At 37.3% G+C, this 23,174-nt stretch overlaps 1 protein-coding gene across 1 annotated transcript; it reads right to left on the reverse strand.

The window, feature by feature from the left end:
* Positions 1–15,773: 15,773 nt before the first annotated feature.
* On the reverse strand, positions 15,774–16,502 carry LOC131604732 (uncharacterized). Its single transcript, XM_058877155.1, has one exon. The coding sequence runs from the start codon at positions 16,500–16,502 to the stop codon at positions 15,774–15,776; it is 729 nt and encodes a 242-aa protein (XP_058733138.1).
* Between the last annotated feature and the right edge of the window lie 6,672 nt (positions 16,503–23,174).

The following is a 23,174-nucleotide window of genomic DNA, read 5'->3' on the forward strand; positions in this document are numbered from 1 at the left end:
AGAAGAAGATGGAGTTTGGCTCCATTCTTCATTTTCAAATGTTTGTTTCCTTTTTATTTAATTCAAGTTGTTTTAGTAACGACTACATTGTTACAGCTGAATTGATTAAGTGTGTTTGTGAAGCGTTTCCCTTAGGTATAGGGTTCGAATCCCCATCGCCCCAGATCTTTTGCTCTTTTATTTTTTTTACATTTTCTTCACTTGTTTTACTACTTAATGATCTGGATGGGCCCAATGACAAGCACACGTGCCTGGCCCAGTGGCTAATGTTTTGTGTTGCAATTGTGAGGGCCTGAGTTCAAACCTCACCAAGACCAAAACTTAATTTTTAACACTTGTTTATTTCATTTTTATTTAAACTTTGAAAAATCACTAAAAATAGTAAAATTAATCTTTTTAACTTGATTTTTTTTGGGTTGTTTATTTATGTTGTCTATTTTTATACTATGAATAAAAATCCAAAAAAAACATTATTTATTTTGCCATAAAAAAATTAATCAAAAACAAGTCCTTTTATGTGTTTTAAAATATCAAAAAGTAATTTTCCTTTCAATATTTTCTTCAAATAAATTGCTAGTATTGCTAGTAATTTTCCTTTCAATTCCTTTTTAGAATTTGGTATTTTAATCATTAAAAAATTCCTAAGTTTCAAACCCTAATCCAAAAACTTCTTGATCTTAGTTTATCCATGTTAAATGTGATTTATTTACCTTGATCATTATCTTTTGTCCATGTACATATACTTGTTGATTTTATCCTTGTATTTTTGTACTTTTTATCCATTGTATTATCATTGTACATACTTTGTTTACTAACCCACATGCATAAGATTCATATCCATCATCTATCATATTCATTCATACATGAATTAATCCAAAGGTATTAAACATCCTTGTCCATTATCATTTGAGCTTAAATTGATGATTAACATACTCACTTATTTGTCTTTTGTGACACATGTAACACCCTTCTAAACCCCGCGGAAAATTTAACAAAAATCAGAGTAAACATGAAAAAGGGTATTACAACTCCAATAAAATAAACAAATATTCATGTCATGCCATAAAGGAACAATAAACCAAAAATTATTCAGATATCATGTTAACACAACGGAATATTCTTAACGACTGAATAATTAAACATCCAGAGTCGGAGACTCATGATCCATCCATAAACCATAAACAAAACAACGATTTATCAACCAATCCTAAAATAACGTTCCCAGTGTTACACGACCAGAGCATGACACAAGCCCAACTGACTCTAACAAACTACTTGACGAGCTAATCCTCACCAAGTACACAAGCTACTCCTCAATCTGAAAAATAACCACAGTAAGGGTGAGTTTCATCGGCATTAACAAATGTTATAGGAATATAAACAATACAACTTCATTCATATATTATTCACACAAATTCAATTATTTTCAGATATTATAACAACCTTCATCAATTACAGTCATTCATACCAAAATACACACAAATTGTAACATTGGACAACTTCCATTCATGTTACAATTATACACAACAACCTAATGCAATGCAACTAAATGCACGTGGTACCAATCATGGGATAACTCATCTCACCGATCCACCACAATAAAGATTCGGCTACTTCTCTCACCAATTCCACACAATGGGAATTAGCTACCGTTGTCCCACCACCATAAGGGATACAACCCACAACATGATTATGAAATGCATGCATCACATACCGCATGCTAATCATCAATACCAAACAACTGAACAATCATAATCATCAACTAATGCAACAACAATAGCCACACAATAGTTATGCTATTTTTCAACCAACTCAAATATACATTTTACATCAGCAACACATGTATATTAATCATCAATGACAACCAAGACGAGTTAATAGCCAAAACATTCACCAGTGCATTTGTACGCACAAACCACCGCAACTAATTAAATCAAGCGTTTTAAAATAAAATCGATTCACAACTCAAAAACACTATTTTATTGCGTAAATCGCTCAATTAGATTCACTGTGCTCGAAACGACACATCAAACGGACTAACAATTAAAAAGTTATGCATCGTTAAACTTTTAAAAAGTCCCAAACATCAACAGCACGCGGCGCCAACTTGGTTCGCGGCGCCAACTGAGCATTCCAAAAATCCTTGGCTCCCTGCCATGCTATTCGCGGCGCAAACACCTGTACGCGATGCGAAACAAGAAAACGTTACGCCTTCGCGGCGCCAACACAGGTACGCGGCGCGACCTGTGCGTATCACAACATCCTGACATTCTGCCCACCTGTTCGCGGCGCCAACCCTGTGCACGCGGTGCGAACCGGCAATTTCAGAAACCCCAACCTGCAGAAAACAACATTCTATACATCCCAATGCCCTCAAAATCATACCAGTACGAATTTCAGAAAATGAACCACACATACAACACAATTTGCACATTTACACATACTTCTAATCATGCTTAACATCATTATTCAACACCAATCATCATTCACAACATAAATCGAACCAAAGTTCTATAAACCCCAAACCCCCAAACCCGACATACAATCCAATTCTGAATCCTAACATACAAACTCTATTGAATCATTCATACAACCCATAATAGAGGTTAATGAGAAGAATCCCCCCTTACCTCGATGTCGAATTCTTGGATGCCCTTGCTCTTCACTCTTGCTCTTCTCCCAATTTCACGTTCAGCTCCTTTCTTCTCCCTTTTGGTTCTTTTTTCACAAAATCCTCCTCTTTTCTATTTTATGAAAATACAACCTTACTTTAGAAAAAAAAGGCTTTGCAACTGACACACCCCCCAATTGCTACTTGCGACACTGGCCCATTAGCCTTATTAATCCATATTTCTCAAATAATTCAATTAATTCTATTATTTAATAAAAAATTAATTAAATTAAATAAAGAAATTTATGGGGTGTTACAACCCTCCCCCACTAGAAAAGTTTTCGTCCTCGAAAACATACCTTAGGCAAAGAGTTCCGGGTAGGAGTCCTTCATCTGGCTCTCCAATTCCGATGTAACATTTCCACCGACTTGTCCTCCCCAAGCTACTCTAACCAACGCTATCTCCTTGCCACGCAATTGTTTCACCTTCCGATCTTCAATCCTAATAGGCAAAGCTTCAACTATCAGATTATCCTTTACCTGTACATCATCCACTTGGATCACATGCGACGGATCAACAATGTATTTCCTCAACTGCGACACATGGAATACATCATGCAGATTTGCAAGCGTCGGTGGCAACGCAATGCGATACGCCACATCTCCTACTCTTTCTGAAATCTGAAACGGACCAATAAAACGCGGAGTCAACTTCCTTGACTTTAGAGCTCGTCCGATACCAGTCATAGGAGTAAATCTCATAAACACGTGATCTCCTTCTTGAAATTCAAGTGTTCTCTGCCTCTTGTCATGATAACTCTTCTGACGATTTTGAGAAGCCTTCATCTTCTCCTGAATCATCTTAATCTTTTCCGTCGTTTCTTGAACAATCTCTGGTCCAATCACCGCACTTTCGCCAGATTCATACCAACATAAAGGCGTCCTACACCTCCGACAATACAAAGCTTCAAACGGAGCCATACCAATACTCGAGTGAAAGCTATTATTGTAGGTAAATTTGATCAAGGGTAGATAACTATCCCAAGTACCACCTTTTTCTAACACACAAGCACGTAACAAATTATCTAGCGATTGAATAGTTCTTTCTGTCTGTCCATCCGTCTGCGGATGATAAGCAGAACTCAATCTCAGCTTAGTACCCAAAGCCTTCTGCAACCCTTCCCAAAATTTGGATGTAAACCTTGGATCTCTATCTGACACGATACTTGAAGGAATACCATGTAAACTCACTATCTTCTCAATGTACAATTGAGCAAGTCTCTCCATCGGGTAATCCATTCTCATTGGTATAAAATGAGCAGACTTTGTCAACCTATCTACAATAACCCAAATGGCTTCATAGTTCTTCACCGTCTTCGGAAAACCAGAAACAAAATCCATCGATATACTATCCCACTTCCATTCCGGAATAAATAACGGTTGCATAGCTCCATATGGTTTCTGATGCTCAATCTTCGACTTCTGGCAAGTCAAACAAGCATAGACAAATTAAGCTATTTCCTTTTTTATTCCAGGCCACCAAAACAGCTTCTTTAAATCATGATACATCTTGGTAGCACCAAGATGAATACTCAATCCACTACGATGTCCTTCTTCGAGAATACTCTTCCTCAATTCGGAAACATTAGGAACACAAACACGATTACCAAACCTTATAATACCATTCTCATTGATTCTGAATTCACCTCCCTCGTCTTGGTTAATCAGAGTCAACTTATCCACCAACTCTACATCAGCTTCCTGACCTTCTCGAATCTCTTCCAGAATACCACTAGTCAGCTTCAGCATACCCAACTTAACACTGACAGGAGTGCCTTCGCATACTAAACTCAAATCTCTGAATTGTTCAATTAAATCTAATTCTCTCGCCATAAGCATAGACATATGCAAGGTCTTCCTACTCAAAGCATCGACAACCACGTTTGCTTTACCCGGATTGTAATTTAGCCCAAAATCATAATCCTTAAGGAACTCTAACCACCTTCTTTGCCTCATATTCAGCTCTTTTTGATCAAAGAGATACTTCAGGCTCTTGTGATCAATAAACACTTCAAACCTCGAACCATACAGATAATATCTCCACAATTTCAATACAAATACCACTGCTGCCAACTCTAAGTCATGAGTCGGATAGTTTCTCTCATGCACTTTGAGTTGTCTCGACGCATAAGCGACTACCTGTTGAATTTGCATTAGTACACCTCCTAACCCCAACAACGAAGCATCACAATATACAACAAAAGATTCCGCCAGATTCGGCAAAATCAAGATCGGCGCACTAGTCAACCTCTTCTTCAACTCTTGGAATCCTTTTTCACATTTCGAATCCCAGATGAATGCTTGACCCTTCCTAGTCAACTTAGTTAATGGCAACGCTAACTTTGAAAAACCTTCAATGAACTTTCTATAGTAACCCGCAAGACCAAGGAAACTACGAATTTCAGAAACTGACTTCGGAGCTTCCCATTGGGACACTGCTTCTACTTTCGTTGGGTCAACGGCAATACCATCTTTAGAAATTACGTGCCCAAGAAAGCTTACTTCACTTAGCCAGAACTCACACTTCGACAGTTTCGCATAAAGTTTCTTTTCCTTCAGTAGTTCTAATACCACCTTAAATGCTCTGTATGTTCTTCTTCACTCTTAGAATATATCAGAATATCATCGATAAATACCACCACAAACTGATCCAGGCAAGGATGGAAGATCCTATTCATATACTCCATGAAAACACCTGGCGCATTAGTCACTCCAAATGGCATCACTGTATACTCGTAATGACCATACCTTGTTCTAAATGCCGTTTTCTGAATATCGTTTGTCTTCACCCGAATCTGATGATATCCCGACCTTAAGTCAATTTTGCTGAACACACTCGCACCAACTAATTGATCCATCAAATCATCAATCCTCGGTAATGGATACCGATTCTTGATAGTAACTTTATTCAGCTGTCTATAATCCACACACAGTCTCATAGAGCCTTCTTTCTTCTTTACCAACAACACCGGCACACCCCACGGCGACACACTAGGACGAATGAATTCTTTTTCCAGTAACTCTTCTAGCTGACTCTTCAGCTCCTCTAAATCAGATGCCGACATACGATACGGTGCCATCGACACAGGACTAGTTCCAGGAACTAACTCAATAGCAAATTCTACCTCCCTCTCTGGCGGTAACTCTCTTACATCTTCTGGAAAGACTTCTGGGCTCTCTGGCGGTAACTCTCTTACATCTTCTGGAAAGAATTCTGGGAATTCACATACTACCGGTAAATCACTGCTCACCGCTTTCTTCTTTACTTCCATGGATGCAATCAACATAAACACGGCAGCCCCGTCCTTCATTGCTTCATCCACTTGTCTAGTAGTCATTGCTAAACTCTCGACACCGACATCTTCCGGAAAAATAACCGTCTTCGTGAAACAGTTGATATGAACCTGATTAAATTGCAACCAATTCATACCCAGGATGACATCAAGTTGTTCCAACGGAAGGCACACTAAGTCCATTCCGAACTCTCTACCAAAAATATCAATTGGACAGTTCAAACAGGCAAACGAAGTAGTCACTGAACCCGACACAGGAGTGTCAATGATCATACTTCCATGAATATCAGATATTTCCAAGTTCAGACGTTTAGCACAATTCAACGAAATAAACGAGTGAGTTGCTCCAGTATCTATTATTGCAATTAAAGGAGTGCCATGGATAAAACACGTACCTTTAATCAATCGATCCTCTGGAGTAGTCTCTGAACCTGATAAAGCGAAAACTTTACCCCCAGCTTGATTCTTCTTTGGCTTAGGACACTGTGGACTATTATGGCCCTCTTCACCACAGTTATAACAAGTCACAACCCTTCCCTTGCAGTCAACACCAATGTGGCCTGCTTTACTACACCTGTAGCACTTCTTCTCTTCGCTTTTGCACTCCTGAACACGATGTCCAGGTTCCCCACACTTAAAGCACTTAACAGGGGCACTAGAGTCTCCCCCACTAGGCTTCTTCCAACCTCCAGCCTTATAATTACCCCTACCATATGGTTTACCACGGTCCATAGGCTTCTTCCCTTTCTTGTCAACTAACTCGCGGGAGTGAGATGACTTCAGCTTGAGGTTATCCTCTTCATAGATCCTACTACAATCCACCAAATCTGTAAACCGATGAATCCTTTGGTACCTGATTCCCTGTTTAATTTCATCACGGAGACCATTCTCGAACTTAACACATTTCGAAAATTCGCTCGCTTCATCATTGTTATAGTGGACATAGTACTTGGCCAGCTCAACAAACTTTGAAGCATATTCCGGTACCGTCATGTTGCCTTGTGTCAGCTCCAAAAACTCAACTTCTTTCCTGCCCCGAACATCCTCAGGAAAGTACCTCCTCAGGAATTCTCGCCTGAATACAGCCCAAGTGATCGCTACACCTGCAGATTCTAGTTCATCTCTACTAGCCATCCACCAATCATCAGCTTCTTCAGACAGCATGTGAGTCCGATACCTCACCTTCAGATTTTCAGCACAATCGATTACTCTGAAGATCCTTTCAATTTCCTTCAGCCACCTCTGAGCGCCTTCGGGATCGTGCGTGCCTTTGAACAACGGAGGATTGTTCCTCTGAAAATTGTTCATCTGCCTGTCAGCACCAATACCAGCTCCATTGGCATTCCCTCCTAGTACACCAGCAATCATGCCCAGAGCCTCAACAATCGCGTCGTCATTTCTTCCTCCTCTTCCGGCCATTGTTCTGCTAAATATTAAACAATATTCATTAGAACAAGAAGTATCGACAGTGTCAACCTTACACTAATCGTATACGAAGGATTAACCGACACCAAGACTCTGACTCAAACGACCGACTATGCTCTGATACCACTATTGTAACACCCTTCTAAACCCCGCGGAAAATTTAACAAAAATCAGAGTAAACATGAAAAAGGGTATTACAACTCCAATAAAATAAACAAATATTCATGTCATGCCATAAAGGAACAATAAACCAAAAATTATTCAGATATCATGTTAACACAGCGGAATATTCTTAACGACTGAATAATTAAACATCCAAAGTCGGAGACTCATGATCCATCCATAAATCATAAACAAAACAAGGATTTATCAACCAATCCTAAAATAACGTTCCCAGTGTTACACGACCAGAGCATGACACAGACCCAACTGACTCTAACGAACTACTTGACGAGCTAATCCTCACTAAGTACACAAGCTACTCCTCAATCTGAAAAATAACAACAGTAAGGGTGAGTTTCATTCGCATTAACAAATGTTATAGGAATATAAACAATACAACTTCATTCATACATTATTCACCCAAATTCAATTATTTTCAGATATTATAGCAACCTTCATCAATTAAATGCATGTGGTACCAATTACACATTCATGTTACAATTATACACAACAACCTAATACAATGCAACTAAATGCATGTGGTACCAATCATGGGATAACCCATCTCACCGATCCACCACCATAAAGATTTGGCTACTTCTCTCACCAATTCCACACAATGGGAATTAGCTACCGCTGTGCCACCATCATAAGGGATACAACCCACAACATGATTATGAAATGCATGCATCACATACCGCATGCTAATCATCAATACCAAACAACTAAACAATCATAATCATCAACTAATGCAACAACAATAGCCACACAATAGTTATGCTATTTTTCAACCAACTCAAATATACATTTTACATCAGCAACACATGTATATTAATCATCAATCACAACCGAGACGAGTTAATAGCCAAAACATTCACCAGTGCATTTGTACACATAAACCACCACAACTAATTAAATCAAGCGTTTTGAAATAAAATCGATTCACAACTCAAAAACACTATTTTATTGCGTAAATTGCTCAATTAGCTTCACTGTGCTCGAAACGGCACATCAAAGGGACTAACAGTTAAAAAGTTATGCATCATTAAACTTTTAAAAAGTCCCAAACATCAACAGCACGCGGCGCCAACTTGGTTCGCGGCGCAAACTGAGCGTTCCAAAAATCCTTGGCTCTCTGCCAAGCTATTCGCGGCGCAAACACCTGTACGCAAAACGAGAAAAAGTTACGCCTTCGCGGCGCCAACACAGCTACGCGGCGCGACCTGTGCGTATCACAACATCCTGGCATTCTGTCCACCTGTTCGCGGCGCCAACCCTGTGCACGCGGCGCGAACCGACGATTTCAGAAACCCCAACCTGCAGAAAACAACATTCTATACATCCCAAATGCCCTCAAAATTATACCAGTACGAATTTCAGAAAATGAACCACACATACAACACAATTTGCACATTTACACATACTTCTAATCATGCTTAACATCATTATTCAACACCAATCATCATTCACAATATAAATCAAACCAAAGTTCTATAAACCCCAAAACCCCAAACCCGACATACAATCCAATTCAGAATCCTAACATACAAACTCTATTGAATCATTCATACAACCCATAATAGAGGTTTATGAGAAGAATCCCCCTTACCTCGATGTCGAATTCTTGGATGCCCTTGCTCTTCACTCTTTCTCTTCCCTCAATTTCACGTTCAGCTCTTTTCTTCTCCCTTTTGGTTCTTTTTTCACAAAATCCTCCTCTTTTCTATTTTATGAAAATACAACCTTACTTTAGAAAAAAAAGGCTTTGCAACTGACACACCCCCCAATTGCTACTTGCGACACTGGCCCATTAGCCTTATTAATCCATATTTCTCAAATAATTCAATTAATTCTATTATTTAATAAAAAATTAATTAAATTAAATAAAGAAATTTACGGGGTGTTACAACACATGTTATCACACACACAAAACTCGATAACGAAACAACGACACAACAACAACACAACAACAGTCGCATATCAACATCACAACGTTCAACTTTAGCCATAGGCTCACAACACGACTTAACAACAACACAACAACGGTCACTTATCAACATCACACTGTTCAACTTTAGTCAAAGGTTCACAACACAAATTATCAAGTTCATAGCAACATATATGCAATATTAAATTTTGCTAGGATTCACACCATAAGGCTATCCACATAAAAATGCATAATAATAATCATATTATCAACCACAACATTATCCGCAACAAAGGCATCCAAACCAAAACCACAATTTTGGTTCAATTCGCAAAATAATCACAATATGCGAATATATCAAGTAAACAAATTCAACTTCCAATTAAAATTTAACTAATTTAGATATCATGTTAATTATCAAAAAGACATCATTGACATAGCAATATATTATTCTCAACGTAAATATTCAACCAAAACACTATTACGGTCAATTTCTCAAAATACCGTAGTTTACCGATAAATTGAATAATTTTTCCAAGTTTAAGTATTTTCCAATCAAATACACTTATTGAAATTAATCCAACTATTAATTAAATCAACCAATTAATAATCATATTATATTAATTCAATTCACTTCCATTTCTATTCCATTTCTAATTCTACAACAAAACTAATTATTTCACTATCAATGGTTTACCCACAACAAACACAACAATCTAATACATAAAGATCAACAATTGCACACTACTTATCACATTTATATCATCACATTCAAACAAACCACCAAATACCCAAAATTGTAACATAGAAGAACATGGATATCAAGTATAGAATCTATCCACCATAATAGAATCTATCCACCAAACCCACTATCATACACCCCTTTATCATGAAAGAACCCCACCCTTACCTTGGTAAATATGGACTCTTTCACCATAACTTTAAGCTTTTCTCCAAAAGAAATCCTTTCTAACATCATTTGGAGACACACCTAAAAACCAGTTCGGGAATTAGCTTACCGGACGAACTTAAAACCCTCAAAATCAAAATCGCTCCGGTCAAAACTTACCTCTATGGGCCAGGAATATTGTGTCCAAGTACCACAACGATCCAACGGTTGGATTGAGAGATACACTCGTTTTGCCAAGGTGACTCTATGTTGAAACTTGCTATGAAAATTGAGGCTTCCTCCATAATTTTTCTTCTTCTCTCAAGTGCTCCTCCCTTCTTTCTCCCCCAAAATGAGTTATGAGACTCCAACTCTAAAACCTTAACTTTCTACTCTTACTATCTCTCTTATGTCAATTGGGCTTAACCCACCAATCCATCCATTATGTTTCTATCACTTAGACCCATTTAGTTATATCTCTCTAATAACTTAATTAAGTCAAACAACACAAACACTCACATAATTAAATACTTAAATAATTATTATATCACATAATAACTAAATAAATAAGTAGTTATTAAAAACACCAAATAATATAATTACTAATATAATTAATAAAAATATTAATAAAAAATCGGGATGTTACAACTCTCCCCACTTAGAATATATTCGTCCTCGAAAATACAATCGACACAACCATCTCATCGCCAAAACTACACTTACTCTCTCCAGACTCACACCAACACAAAGGCGTTCCACACTTTCGACCATACAAAGCTTCAAAATACAAGCTCTTAAAAGATCCTCAAGCTACTCAATCGTCTTCTCCGTTTGACCATCAGCTCGCAGATGATAAGCAGAACTCAATCACAACTTAATAATCAACGCACTTTGCAAACCTTTCTAAAATCTAGATGTAAACTTCGGATCTCTATCAGAAACAACACTCGATGGAATACCATGCCAACTCACAATCTTTTCAAAATACAACTTTGCAAGTCTCTCCATCGGATAATCCATGCTTATCGGAATAGAGTGAGCAAATTTCGTCAATCCATCTACAATGACCCAAATCGCCTCACAATTACTCGATGTCCCCGACAAACCCAAAATAAAATCCATAGAAATTCTATCCCACTTCCACTCAGGAATGGATAACGGTTGCATCAAACCAGACGGGTTCTGATGTTCAATCTTTGACTTCTGACAAGTCAAACCCGAATACACAAATTCCACAATATCCTTCTTCATACCTCGCCACCAAAATAACTTTCTCAAGTCTTGATACATCTTAGTAGCACCAGGATAATTACTCAACCACTTCGATGCCCTTCATCAAAAAATTCTCTTTTTCAAATCCGAAACATCAAGAATACAAACTCAATCACGACATCTCATGACACCGTTCTCATCAATCCGAAAGTTATCACCTTATCCTCGATCAATCAATGCCATCTTGTCAACCAATTTCAAATCCAATTTCTGACCTTCTTTAATCTCATCAAGAATACCACAAGTAAGCTTCAACATACCAACTCAAATCTCAAAATTATTCCAACAATTCCAATTCTTGAATCATCAACATCGACATATGCAATGATTTCCTACTCAATGCATTGGTTACAACATTCGCTTCTCCCGGATTGTAATTCAAACCAAAATCCTAGTCCTTCAAGAATTCCAACCATCTTCTTTGTCTCATATTCAACTCTTTTTGATCAAACAAATACTTCAAACTCTTGTAGTCACTATACATATCGAATCCCGATCCAAATAAGTAGTGCCTTCAAAGTTTCAAAACAAAAACAATGGCGGCAAACTCTAAATCTTACGTCAGATAATTACTCTCATGAATCTTAAGTTGCCTTGAAGCATACATTAGGCTACATTGGAGTGAGCCATCCATCAGGCTGTATTGGGATGAGCCATACACTAGGCTATATCAGAAGAGGCCATACATTAGGCGAGCCATTCATTAGGCTATCTCATAAGGGGCTATACATTAGGAGAGCCATATGTTAGGCTATATTGAAGTGATTCATCCATCATGCTATAATGGGATAAGCCATACATTAGGCTATATCAGAAGAGGCCATACATTAGGCGAGCTATTCATTAGGCTATCTCATAAGGGACCATACATTAGGCGAGCCATACATTAGGCTATACTCGAAGGGATTATGAGAATACTGGAATGGGTTGTACACTAGACTGTATCTGTGTATATCAGAAGAAGTCGTTCACTAGACTATATCTGAAGGAGGGAGTTGTACATTAGACTATATGATCTGAACGAGTCGTACATTAGACTAAGTCTAAAGATGGGAGTCATACATTAGACTATATCAGAACGACTCATATATTAGACTATATCTGAAGGAGTGAGTCGTACATTAGACTACTTTTGAATGAGTGATATTTTGGATGAGTAACTGGAAGAGGGGTCAGGATAAGTCGTACACCAGACTATATTTGAAAATGTGCCCACAGAATAAGTCATACACTAGACTGTATCTAGAGATAAGGCTTTTCCGAATAAAGACCGGCAAGATAAAGTTTTGCAGGATGTGAAACTTGAAGGAAACTGTTCGTCAGAATGAACCTTCGTTTTGATTGTATCTAAGAGAATTGTTTATCTAGATGGAAACTGGAAGGACATTTCTTATCAGAATGAACCTTCGTCTTGATTGTATTTGATTACGAATAAGTTGTTAATAACATTCGTCTGCTCAGGAATTAACCTAAAAACCAAGTTAATTTCATGCAATGTTATGATGTATGGAATATAATATTCTCAAAATAAAATGAGAATTCTATATGTATGTATTTGTCATGATATGTTATGAATGATGTATGAATGCAACCATGCAATTGAAGCATGTTGATGACTCCATATAGCTAATTTTGATTAGGAAAATAAATCTCTTCGGGAGATGATGACAATGTTTCTTCATTCTGATCTTAGAATTACCTTGCTGGGGATTCCTTCCTTATGTGCAAGGATACTCAGTTGAGGATTTTTATTGTCGCTTGAGTATGAAAGTAACTTGAAGGATATGATCTTGATGTACCATGACAGGGGATAAAAGAGATGAATAATCATCTGATGCACTATCTGACCAAGTTTCAACTATGAGTGTCAACCTTACTGAGAATAGTGAATTTGAATAAACCACGCTAGAGAAGAGAATTATATCGAAGAACTTGTAGTGTTTGAGACGTATACTCCGTTGGGGAATAAAGTCTCTATTGGGAAAGAGATCATTTAAAGATAACTTTCTGAGGATTATTCTGTGGGGATATTGCGGTGAAAACCACTCTGTGGGGAAGATTCCTTGAGATTTCAAATTTCATTGCCCCTATGCCTTCAAGTATTTCGTCACTTATTGTTAGAAAACATTTTCTTGACCATATGTGGACCTTCCCATGTGGGGGCCTATCTGCCCCTGGGATCGGTAGTTTGGTATACTTGATGCTTGAGGTTATTGGGAAATTTTGATGAGATACTGACATCATCTGATACCAGTCACTAAGTGGCTTTTGCAACATGCCCCAAGTGATAGACTTTACCCTCTGGACGTTCAGCGCCTTTGAGAGATTCTTTGAATTTTGTCTTGGTTGCCCCAGATGAATGGGATCATGTCATGCCAATGGCCCTTGTATATATTTGCCTTTAGCCAAATGAACCAGGCGTGGGAAATATTTCTGCTTTATCGAAGTACTTCTGAAGCTATTTTGTCTATCGGGAAGATTTTTAGTCCTTAGTCATACCCTATGCAAGTTCTTCCTGATGTCAAACAGTTGAACCTATGTAGACAAAGGTGTTTATTTTCATAAAATGAGATGCACATGTCTAGCTTGAAGTTTGAAAAACATTTTTAGTAAAACAAAAGTTTGTAAAATCCGTGACATCAACTCAGGATTTTATGGTAAACCTTAAGGAGTCAGGATACCTTTTGGTAACAATATGCTTTCGAACTAACCATGCTTCAGTTAGGACTTTCAAGGGTTGTAACGAGGCCAAGCTCATGGTTTAAAGAAACTAAGGATAATGGCTCAAAATTTATTTGTGCCCAACCCAATCTTCGTGATGTTCTTCAGTCCTATACTCAGCTAACTATACGTTGAAGCTCCAAAAGTGTTTTGAATTGTAACACTGGAAGTTGTGATGGTTCAAGAACCGGAAGTTTATTTGCAAAGGCAGTCATTGTCATTCATTTTTTTGTAATATTCCTCTTTTATTGAGAGTTTGTAGTGGCCTCTTTTTGACTTTGCTATCCCTAACTTTTTCCTGAACTGTTTATTTTGGAGTTACAGTCAGCGGTATGTTTCTCTTTTCACTACGTCTCATTCAGAGGTTTTAACTTACCGATCTTTTCCTTTTTAGATATTGACTTCCTAACTTAATGATTACGGGAAACCATCACTGATTGTGTTAAATAACAATTGACATGATTGAGTCAACTGAGAATCTACCCTGCCCCAGATTATGATTAAGGGTTTTAATCTGCACGAGAAAAAAAACTTCTACTTCATAGGCTCAAAGGGGTTGACGAGGGATTAACATCCTTATATCTCCACTGTTTAGGAATTGAAACAATGCATGTACATCGTCAGCATAGTCTGTTCAAAAGCATATTGTATGAGATGATGATTAGATCCCCGACTCTATTATCTTGAAGTTTATTGACGAGGACTCTCAGCTCTTCTTTCCCCTTGGACAAGTTCAGAATCATCTCTTTGAATTGGGCGTTTGAGCCTAAAGATCCTTAGCTGATTGTTTGAGATTCATCTTTGGGCTGAAATAAATAGAAAAAGATGAGAGACCTGCTATGAAAAACTTATAGTTGTATGCTATGAATGATACGTATATGCACATGCAATATCAAGGACCTCGTAACTTAAATTTGCTTAAACGAAAAAAAAAACTTTTATTAGTGATAGTCAACTTGCATTTATTGTTTTTGCCACTTTTGGGATTAGAAATAAAGAAACTGAACAAATAAAAACATAAAGAAAGTCTTCAAGTCTCCCATGGACATCTCCTCTTTGCGCCAAGGTATGCGTTGACTTTCTGCTCGTCTTGAAGTTGCTTTGTGAGTTCCAGGACCTTCTTCTGACTTGCATAAAAATGGGCCTTAAAAGTATCCTGTTTTTCCTTCAGTTGGATCAAGGATCTCTTCAGCTCCTCAAAATAATAGGAATGTCTGGATGAAGAATAACCTGAGGAACAACTTCTTAAAACTCGGGCTCCACTATCACGGGTCTGACAGATGGGTATGACATGATAAAACGTTGAGCACGACTACGCACCCATATTAGGTAAGGCTCTAAAGGGATGAAGTTCTTTTTCCCTAAATTCTTGCTATCAACCTTATTCACCATGTCCCAAGCACGTATAAACTTCTAACAGTAACCTTGAGGATCATCTTCATAGTTGAACACAATGCCTTGTATAAGCATATGATGAGGACCATCTCTTCGAGAATAACCAAACTGACGTAGAGCCAAAAAGCGATTATAAGTAATACCCCCTCTTACGCCAAGAAGTGGAACATTAGGGTATTGTCCACAACGGTCAATGATAGTAATATTTTCCTTGGATAGAGAACACCAACGAATATCAGAATGAGAAAGCGACATTATTCTCTGATTGCACCTCAAGCCTTGTTTTTTCCTCATCACCGACCGAGGAAGGTGCGAAATAAACCACCAAGATAGCAAAGGTGTACAACACATAAGAGTTCCTTGCTTCTTCATAGTACAAGTGCGGTGGGAGTGTAGAATATCTCCAAGCAAAGTAGGCAAAGGATTGCGAGTCAAAAATATCTTGATGGCGTGTACGTCTATGAATTGGCCAGGATTTGGAAAAAACACCAAACAATAGATGAGCAAAGCTAATATGTCTTCGAAAGCATGGTAACTCATGGAATCCAAGAACGATCGAGCCTTCTCAAGTAGGAACTTAGCGAGGAAACCCTTGACTCCACTCCTTGTTTCCCAATTGTTCTCAATTTCAGACTTCTTCAGATGTAAAGCAGCGGCAATGACTTCAGGGTTCGGGTTATTTTCCAAACCAGTGAACGGTAGCTGATCTCTAATAGGGATGTAAAGCATCTCAGAAAACTCCTCCATGGTAGGCACTAACTGATAATCAGGGAACGTGAAGCAATGATGCTCAGGGTCAAAGAAATGAAACAACACACTCATCATTTCTTCTTCAAAACCTGAGGTTACCAAGTTAAGTAGGTGACCATGTCTTTCAGTGAAATGAGAACCTCCAGGAACCCTTGATACCAATTCTTTAAGCTCGGAAGGTAATTTCACGAAGCTGACTCGGATATTGTTTCTTTAAGAGAAAGCCATGACCTACAAAAAAAGAACAAAGATAAATTCCTCGGTCCTTGAAATGGTTAGTGAGAATGTTATGCTTATGATGTCATGATGCCAAAGGGAAGGTGTAAACACCCTTTGTATCCATGGTTATCCATGGGCTCTTAATTTCTTAGCTCATTTTGTTTTGAATTGTTTGAAAAGAAGTGTAGTGTGTGTTTAGAAAAGATTTGAATAAGGATTTTAGCTTGTAAAATAAGTGTAGCCTTTTTGAAAGTAATTTGAAAAGGAGTGGGAAAATTATTTTTTATTTGAATAGAGCAAGCATTTAAGAGCACCTACCCTAAGTTTAATTTTTCTGTTCTTTAAGACTTTTGTTTGAAAGGGCTATCCATACCATAAGAAGGGCAGGTAGTCCTTTCATTGGATTTGAAAAGGGTCATCGAGGATCATCGTTTACCACGAGTCTATCCATACCATAAGGGAGGTAGGAAGTCTTAGGAAAGGACGAGAATAGTCATTTTAGGCAACCAGTAAGGATACCTTAGCAATCGAAAGGGACTATCATCAAGATCATTTATCGTAGGCAACACCGAAGGGACGATATCTTTTTATGATGATTTTACTCGTAGGCAGCAGGCTAAGGTATCCCTACGCTCGAAGGGACTTGACTATTATAATCGAGAAGCAGCATAAGTGAGGTTACCCTAAAGGTGGGTGTGTGCAACAATAACGTGGGTTAGATTCAAATATTTATCTTACATTAGGTGAGCTATATTCAATTAATTGTTGTCACTCCCTATTTTACTAACCACACAGTTAATATATTTACAGGAAAATAAAGTGCGGAAACGTAAAGATCCTACGCTATTACAGGGCTTCGGAATTAGGGGGATTACAATAAAAACCTGTCGGGGGATGTGCGGAAAGTAAAGACGGAAATTAAAAAGTCCTAAGCTATTAGAACAAAATTTGCAACCTATACACCTTCTAGAATTTAAATAAACGATAAAATAAATAATTAAATAAAAAGGCGGAAATTAAACAACCATGCAACATTCATAGAGTTTTGATAGGGAGAAGAAGAATCGAGAGAAAAATAAAATTAGGGTTTGAGAAATAAAATCAGGGTTAGAATTAATTAACCTAATTACTAAATAAAATTAATCCTAAATATCAATTAAAAACTAATTCTAATTATCTATTCCTAATTGGATCAATTTTTAGTACTTTTCAAACTCGGCCTCCACTATCACAGGTCTGACAGATGGGTATGGCATGAAAAAACGTTAAACACGGGTGTGCACCCATATGAGGTAATGCTCTAAAAGGATGGAGTTCTTTTGCCCCAAATTCTTGCTATCAACCTTATTCACCATGTTCCAAGCACGTATAAACTTCTGACGGTAACCTTAAGGATCATTTTCATAGTTGAACACAATGCCATGTATAAGCATATGATGAGGACCATCTCTTCGAGCATAACCAAACTGACGTAGAGCCAAAGAGGGATTATAAGTAATACCCCCTCTTATGCCAAGAAGTGGCACATTAAGGTATTGTCCATAATGGTCAATAATAGTAATATTTTCCTTGGATAGAGAACACCAACAAATATCAGAATGAGAAAGCGACATTATTCTCCGATGCCACCTCAAGCCTTGTTCGTTCCTCATCACCGATCGAGGAAGGTGCGAAATAAACCACCTAGACAGAAAAGGTATACAACAAATAAGAGTTCCTCTCTTCTTCATAGTACGAGTGTGGAGGGAGTGTAGAATATCTCCAAGTAAAGTAGGCACAGGATTGCGAGTCAAAAATATCTTGATGGCGTGTACGTCTATGAATTGGTCAGGATTTGGAAACAACACAAAACCATAGATGAGTAAAGCTAATATGTCTTTGAAAGCATGGTAACTCATGGAATCCAAGAACGACCGAGCCTTCTCAAGTAAGAACTTAGCGAGGAAACCCTTGACTCCACTCCTTGTTTCCCAATTGTTCTCAATTTCAGACTTCTTCAGATGTAAGGCAGCGGCAATGACTTCAGGCTTTGAAATATTTTCCAAACCAGTGAACGGTAGCTGATCTCTAATAGGGGTGTGAAGCATCTCAGAAAACTCCTTCATGGTAGGCACTAACTGATAATAGGGGAACATGAAGCAATGATGCTCGGGGTCAAAGAATTGAAACAACACACTCATCATTTCTTCTTTAAAACCTGAGGTGACCAATTTAAGTAGGTGACCATGTCTTCTGGTGAAACGGAAGCCTCCAGGAACCCTTGATACCAATTCTTTAAGCTCAGAAGGTACTTTCACGAAGTTGACTCGGATAGTGTTTTTTTGAGCGAAAGCTATGACCTACAAAAAAAGAACAAAGATAAATTCCTTGGTCCTTGAAATGGTTAGTGAGAATGTTATGCTTATGATGTCATGTTTCCAAGTAGATAACAAACAAAAAGAAGTCACACAAAAGCCTTAGGTTTAAAGGCTTGCATGAGGTCCAATGGTGCATACCCCCCTTAAAGTTTAGTTGGCTCAACCTGTCCTAAATAAAGATCGGGTTCTAGGGAGCTCATATCATTGATCTTTCTCGAAGGCATTATTTCAGTTCATTAATCGAATCACCGACTGAAAACATCCTGAATGTCCGATCCATATGAGTGTAGCTTCGAGTATGAACCAACTTTGGTTGGAACCAAAGCCAGCCACCTTGGTACTTTCTAAAAGGCCAAAGTTTAGTTCAAATAAGGTTCTAGGGGAAAAATTAGTGCTTAATGATGCTATATGGTAGTCAAATGTTTCCTCGAGTCGGATCCCAAGGAACATCGGAACAAAACCAATGTGTCGCACAAACGATGGCCACCATATCTGTAACACCCGTATTTTTAAATTATTAGATAAATTTAATTTTGGTTAATTATTTAATTAAAATTTAGTTTATGAATATTTTTTAAAATAATGGAGTAAATGAATAAGAAGAGAATAATGGACTTTTGGGGGTGTGAGGTGTAATTAGTGGGTGTATGGAGTAAAAAGCTCTACACTTAGTCCTAATTATATTTTTGTTTTATTATTGAGGAAAATAGAAAAGAAAGGAGCAAGAGAAGATTTGGGAAAAAAAGGTTTTATCGTAGAAGTGAGAAAAGCAAAGGAAGGAGGAAAAACCCCAAAGTTCAAGGATCAATTCAAGAACATCCATCAAGGTAAGGGGAGACTTTTCCTTTTAGTATCTCTTATGTGATCTTAAGTGATAGGTAGATTGATGTATGGTTTGGTTCAATTAGATATTGGGATTGTTAGGTTAGGGTGTTATAATTTGGATTGAATTGATGAAAATTGATGAAAATTGCATGAATTATTGGTTAATAATGAGTTTAAATGATGTTTGGTGGTGTATGATCGAATGTATGATGATTGTATGCCTGTATATGATGTTTAGAGTTGATTTTGGACTGAGAATAGGTAGAATAGTAGGGTCTAACGCAGACCTGAGAATCTGTAAAATCGCAGGTCCGCTATGCGGAGGGGGGTCCGCTAAGCGGAGGACCCAACCTGGTTAACTTCTGTCTAACGTCGCTAATGGTCCGCTGAGCGGAGGTCTAAAGGAAGTTCGCTTCTGCCTCACGTCGCTAGTGGTTCGCTGAGCGAACCCTGCTGTGCGAAAATTTTTATAAACTTTAAAATAGCGTATCTTTTGATCCGTGTATCCTTTCTTAGTGTCGTTTTGGGTGTTGTGAAAGTAATAAAATGTTTTATAATATGAAAGATGAATATGGGCAGTGGCCGACTTTATTTCTTTAAAACTCGATTTAATTACTTGGTGGGAATTAAGCATTGTGTGCATAAGAAATAGGTGTGACAATGTATTTGATGTGGTGATGAATTGGCTGTGATTATTATTATGATTGTTATGGATGCATGGCCATTTGAATGATGTTGAAAACATGTACATACTTATTCGGTGATGTAGTGTTGAGATGAGTTATTCATCGTGATCGGTGATGTTTTAAGTATGTGATGTGTGTTCATTCATTCATATGCATTCGGTGATGGATCCCGGTGATGTTTGGATCGATGGTGGACATAATTCCCATTGTGCGGAATTTGTGTCGGTGGGCCGTATCTCGATGAGGCGTAGATCGGTCAGGTGGATTAATTCCACGGTTTAATGGTACCACATGCATAGTGTCAGTAAGTCATATGCATTTTGTCATAACATGATTGAATGAATTTCAGTGTTGTGTAATTTATTGTTGTATGAGTTGATGAATGATAGTGGCTAATCTGAATATGTATGATTGGGAGAACGATATATTATGATACTTGTTGCTTATGAATTGCATAATATTTACTAACTGAGAATGAGACCCACCCTTACATGTTTTCATTTTCAGATTGAGGATAGCGGCTTTACGACTTGTTGAGGATTAGCTCATGAGTCAATGTGTCTAGTTTAGCATCAGGTGTCATGCTCTGATATTGTAACACCGGGGACGCGAGTTATGATCGTTTATGTCTTATGACTTTATTGTTTTATTTTGAGTTTTGATGGATATAGTTTCAAAGATGTTGGACTATTCCGTATAATTGTTTTTCCGCTGTGTTAACATGAGTTACTATGAATTATGATGAAACTCCTTAGTGTTTGCATGACAATGACGTATGATATTTGTTTTAAAATTTGAAAGTGTGACACCCTTGTTCCATGTTACTCTGATATATTTATTTCAATTGCCGTGGGGTTTAGAAGGGTGTTACAATATCAACCATAGAGATATATGTAACACCCCATTTCTACCCGACAAATATATATAAATCAGAGTTTTTCAAAATTTCTCAATAAACAAATGAGGCGTCACATAATCAAAACAAAACAAATCACCTCGTCGCATAAAGCGGATACATAGCACCTTTGAAATAGAATAACTTATTTTATTAAAACACAGCAGAATCACTTAAGAATGTATTCAATAAAATATCTTCGGTTAACTTAACATTTTGTCCAACCAAAATGAAACAATTAAATAGCAACATCAATAATAGTATAAATTGTTTCCCCCAGAGTGCTACGTATCAGAGCGACAACCGACTCGAGTAACGGCAACTAAATCTTCATACTTGAATACCTGCACGTTGCCAATATAAAGGCAACGACAAAAACAAGAAAAAAGGGTGAGATATCAAATCATATAAGTGGGCATATGATAAATTGCATGCTAGGATTCAGACATATAAAATCATCACATCACAAGTATCAATAGCTACTATACACATCATACTTCTACAGTTCATTAATCTCACATACTTTTCATCACACAACAAGTCATAATCATGTAAATAGTATCATCTAATAAATTTCACATATTCAAGTAAGCACAAAATTCAATAGTATAATACTCAAAAGATTCAACACTATTATCCCAAATATATACACAATCCATCATTATCACATATTCACACGTTTAACCAATTATATATCAAAACATCACCAATTTCAATTATCACATCTCATGTACACATGACAATCACATAAATGCATATATTCAAACATCACTTAACCTCAATGTGACTCAATGCAAGACATGTGACTCTATGCATGTGGTACCCAATGTGGACCCAAAGTTCCACCACTTCCGATTCATATAGAATCTAGCCACGCTTCAGATCCGGACAAGATCAAAGCCACCAAATGTAAACATATAGTTTACCGCTTTCCGAATTCACTCTAGAATCCAAGCCACGCTTTTGTTTCAAAGCAAACCACCTTTGTTTCAAGGCACACCATGACATGAATGCATGTACAATGTTGACAAACATATGCAATTAAGATCATCTCTACCATCTTAATATTTAGCATATCACAATAATTCAACTCGATGAATTATCCACCAATTGTACACAACATTCACAACATATACATATCATTCACATATAAAAGGTCAATTAATCAATTACGATTCACAAAATCCAATTAACACTAGTAACCATACTATCTCATGTTAATTCTCATTTTGCCAATTATATATGAACATACACATTTAAAATCAAGCAATTAATCATTAAAATTAATGCTATCCAACTAACCACAGAGAATCAATATTAGCACAACATCATGACATATACATATATTATTCTCAACATACATATTCAAGTCAAAACACAATTACGGACGAATCCTCAAAATACCGTAATTTACCGACAAACCGAATGATTGATCCAACTTCAAGTATATTCCAATCAATTAAACTCATTGCAATTAATTTAACTATTAATTTAACCAATTAATATCAAACTATATTAATTTAATTCACTTCAATTTCTACTCCATTTCCAATTTCTAGCATTCTATTGCTCAAAACCTTTTTTATTGAAAAGAATATCACGCTAGCTTTCTAACGCCTCGAACGGAGACTCAAACGGAGTTACGGTTCAAAAGATATGAATTGTTAAGGTTCTAATGAAAAAAAAC

This window comes from Vicia villosa, linkage group LG5 (genome assembly GCF_029867415.1).
Source record: "Vicia villosa cultivar HV-30 ecotype Madison, WI linkage group LG5, Vvil1.0, whole genome shotgun sequence".
NCBI lineage: Eukaryota > Viridiplantae > Streptophyta > Magnoliopsida > Fabales > Fabaceae > Vicia > Vicia villosa.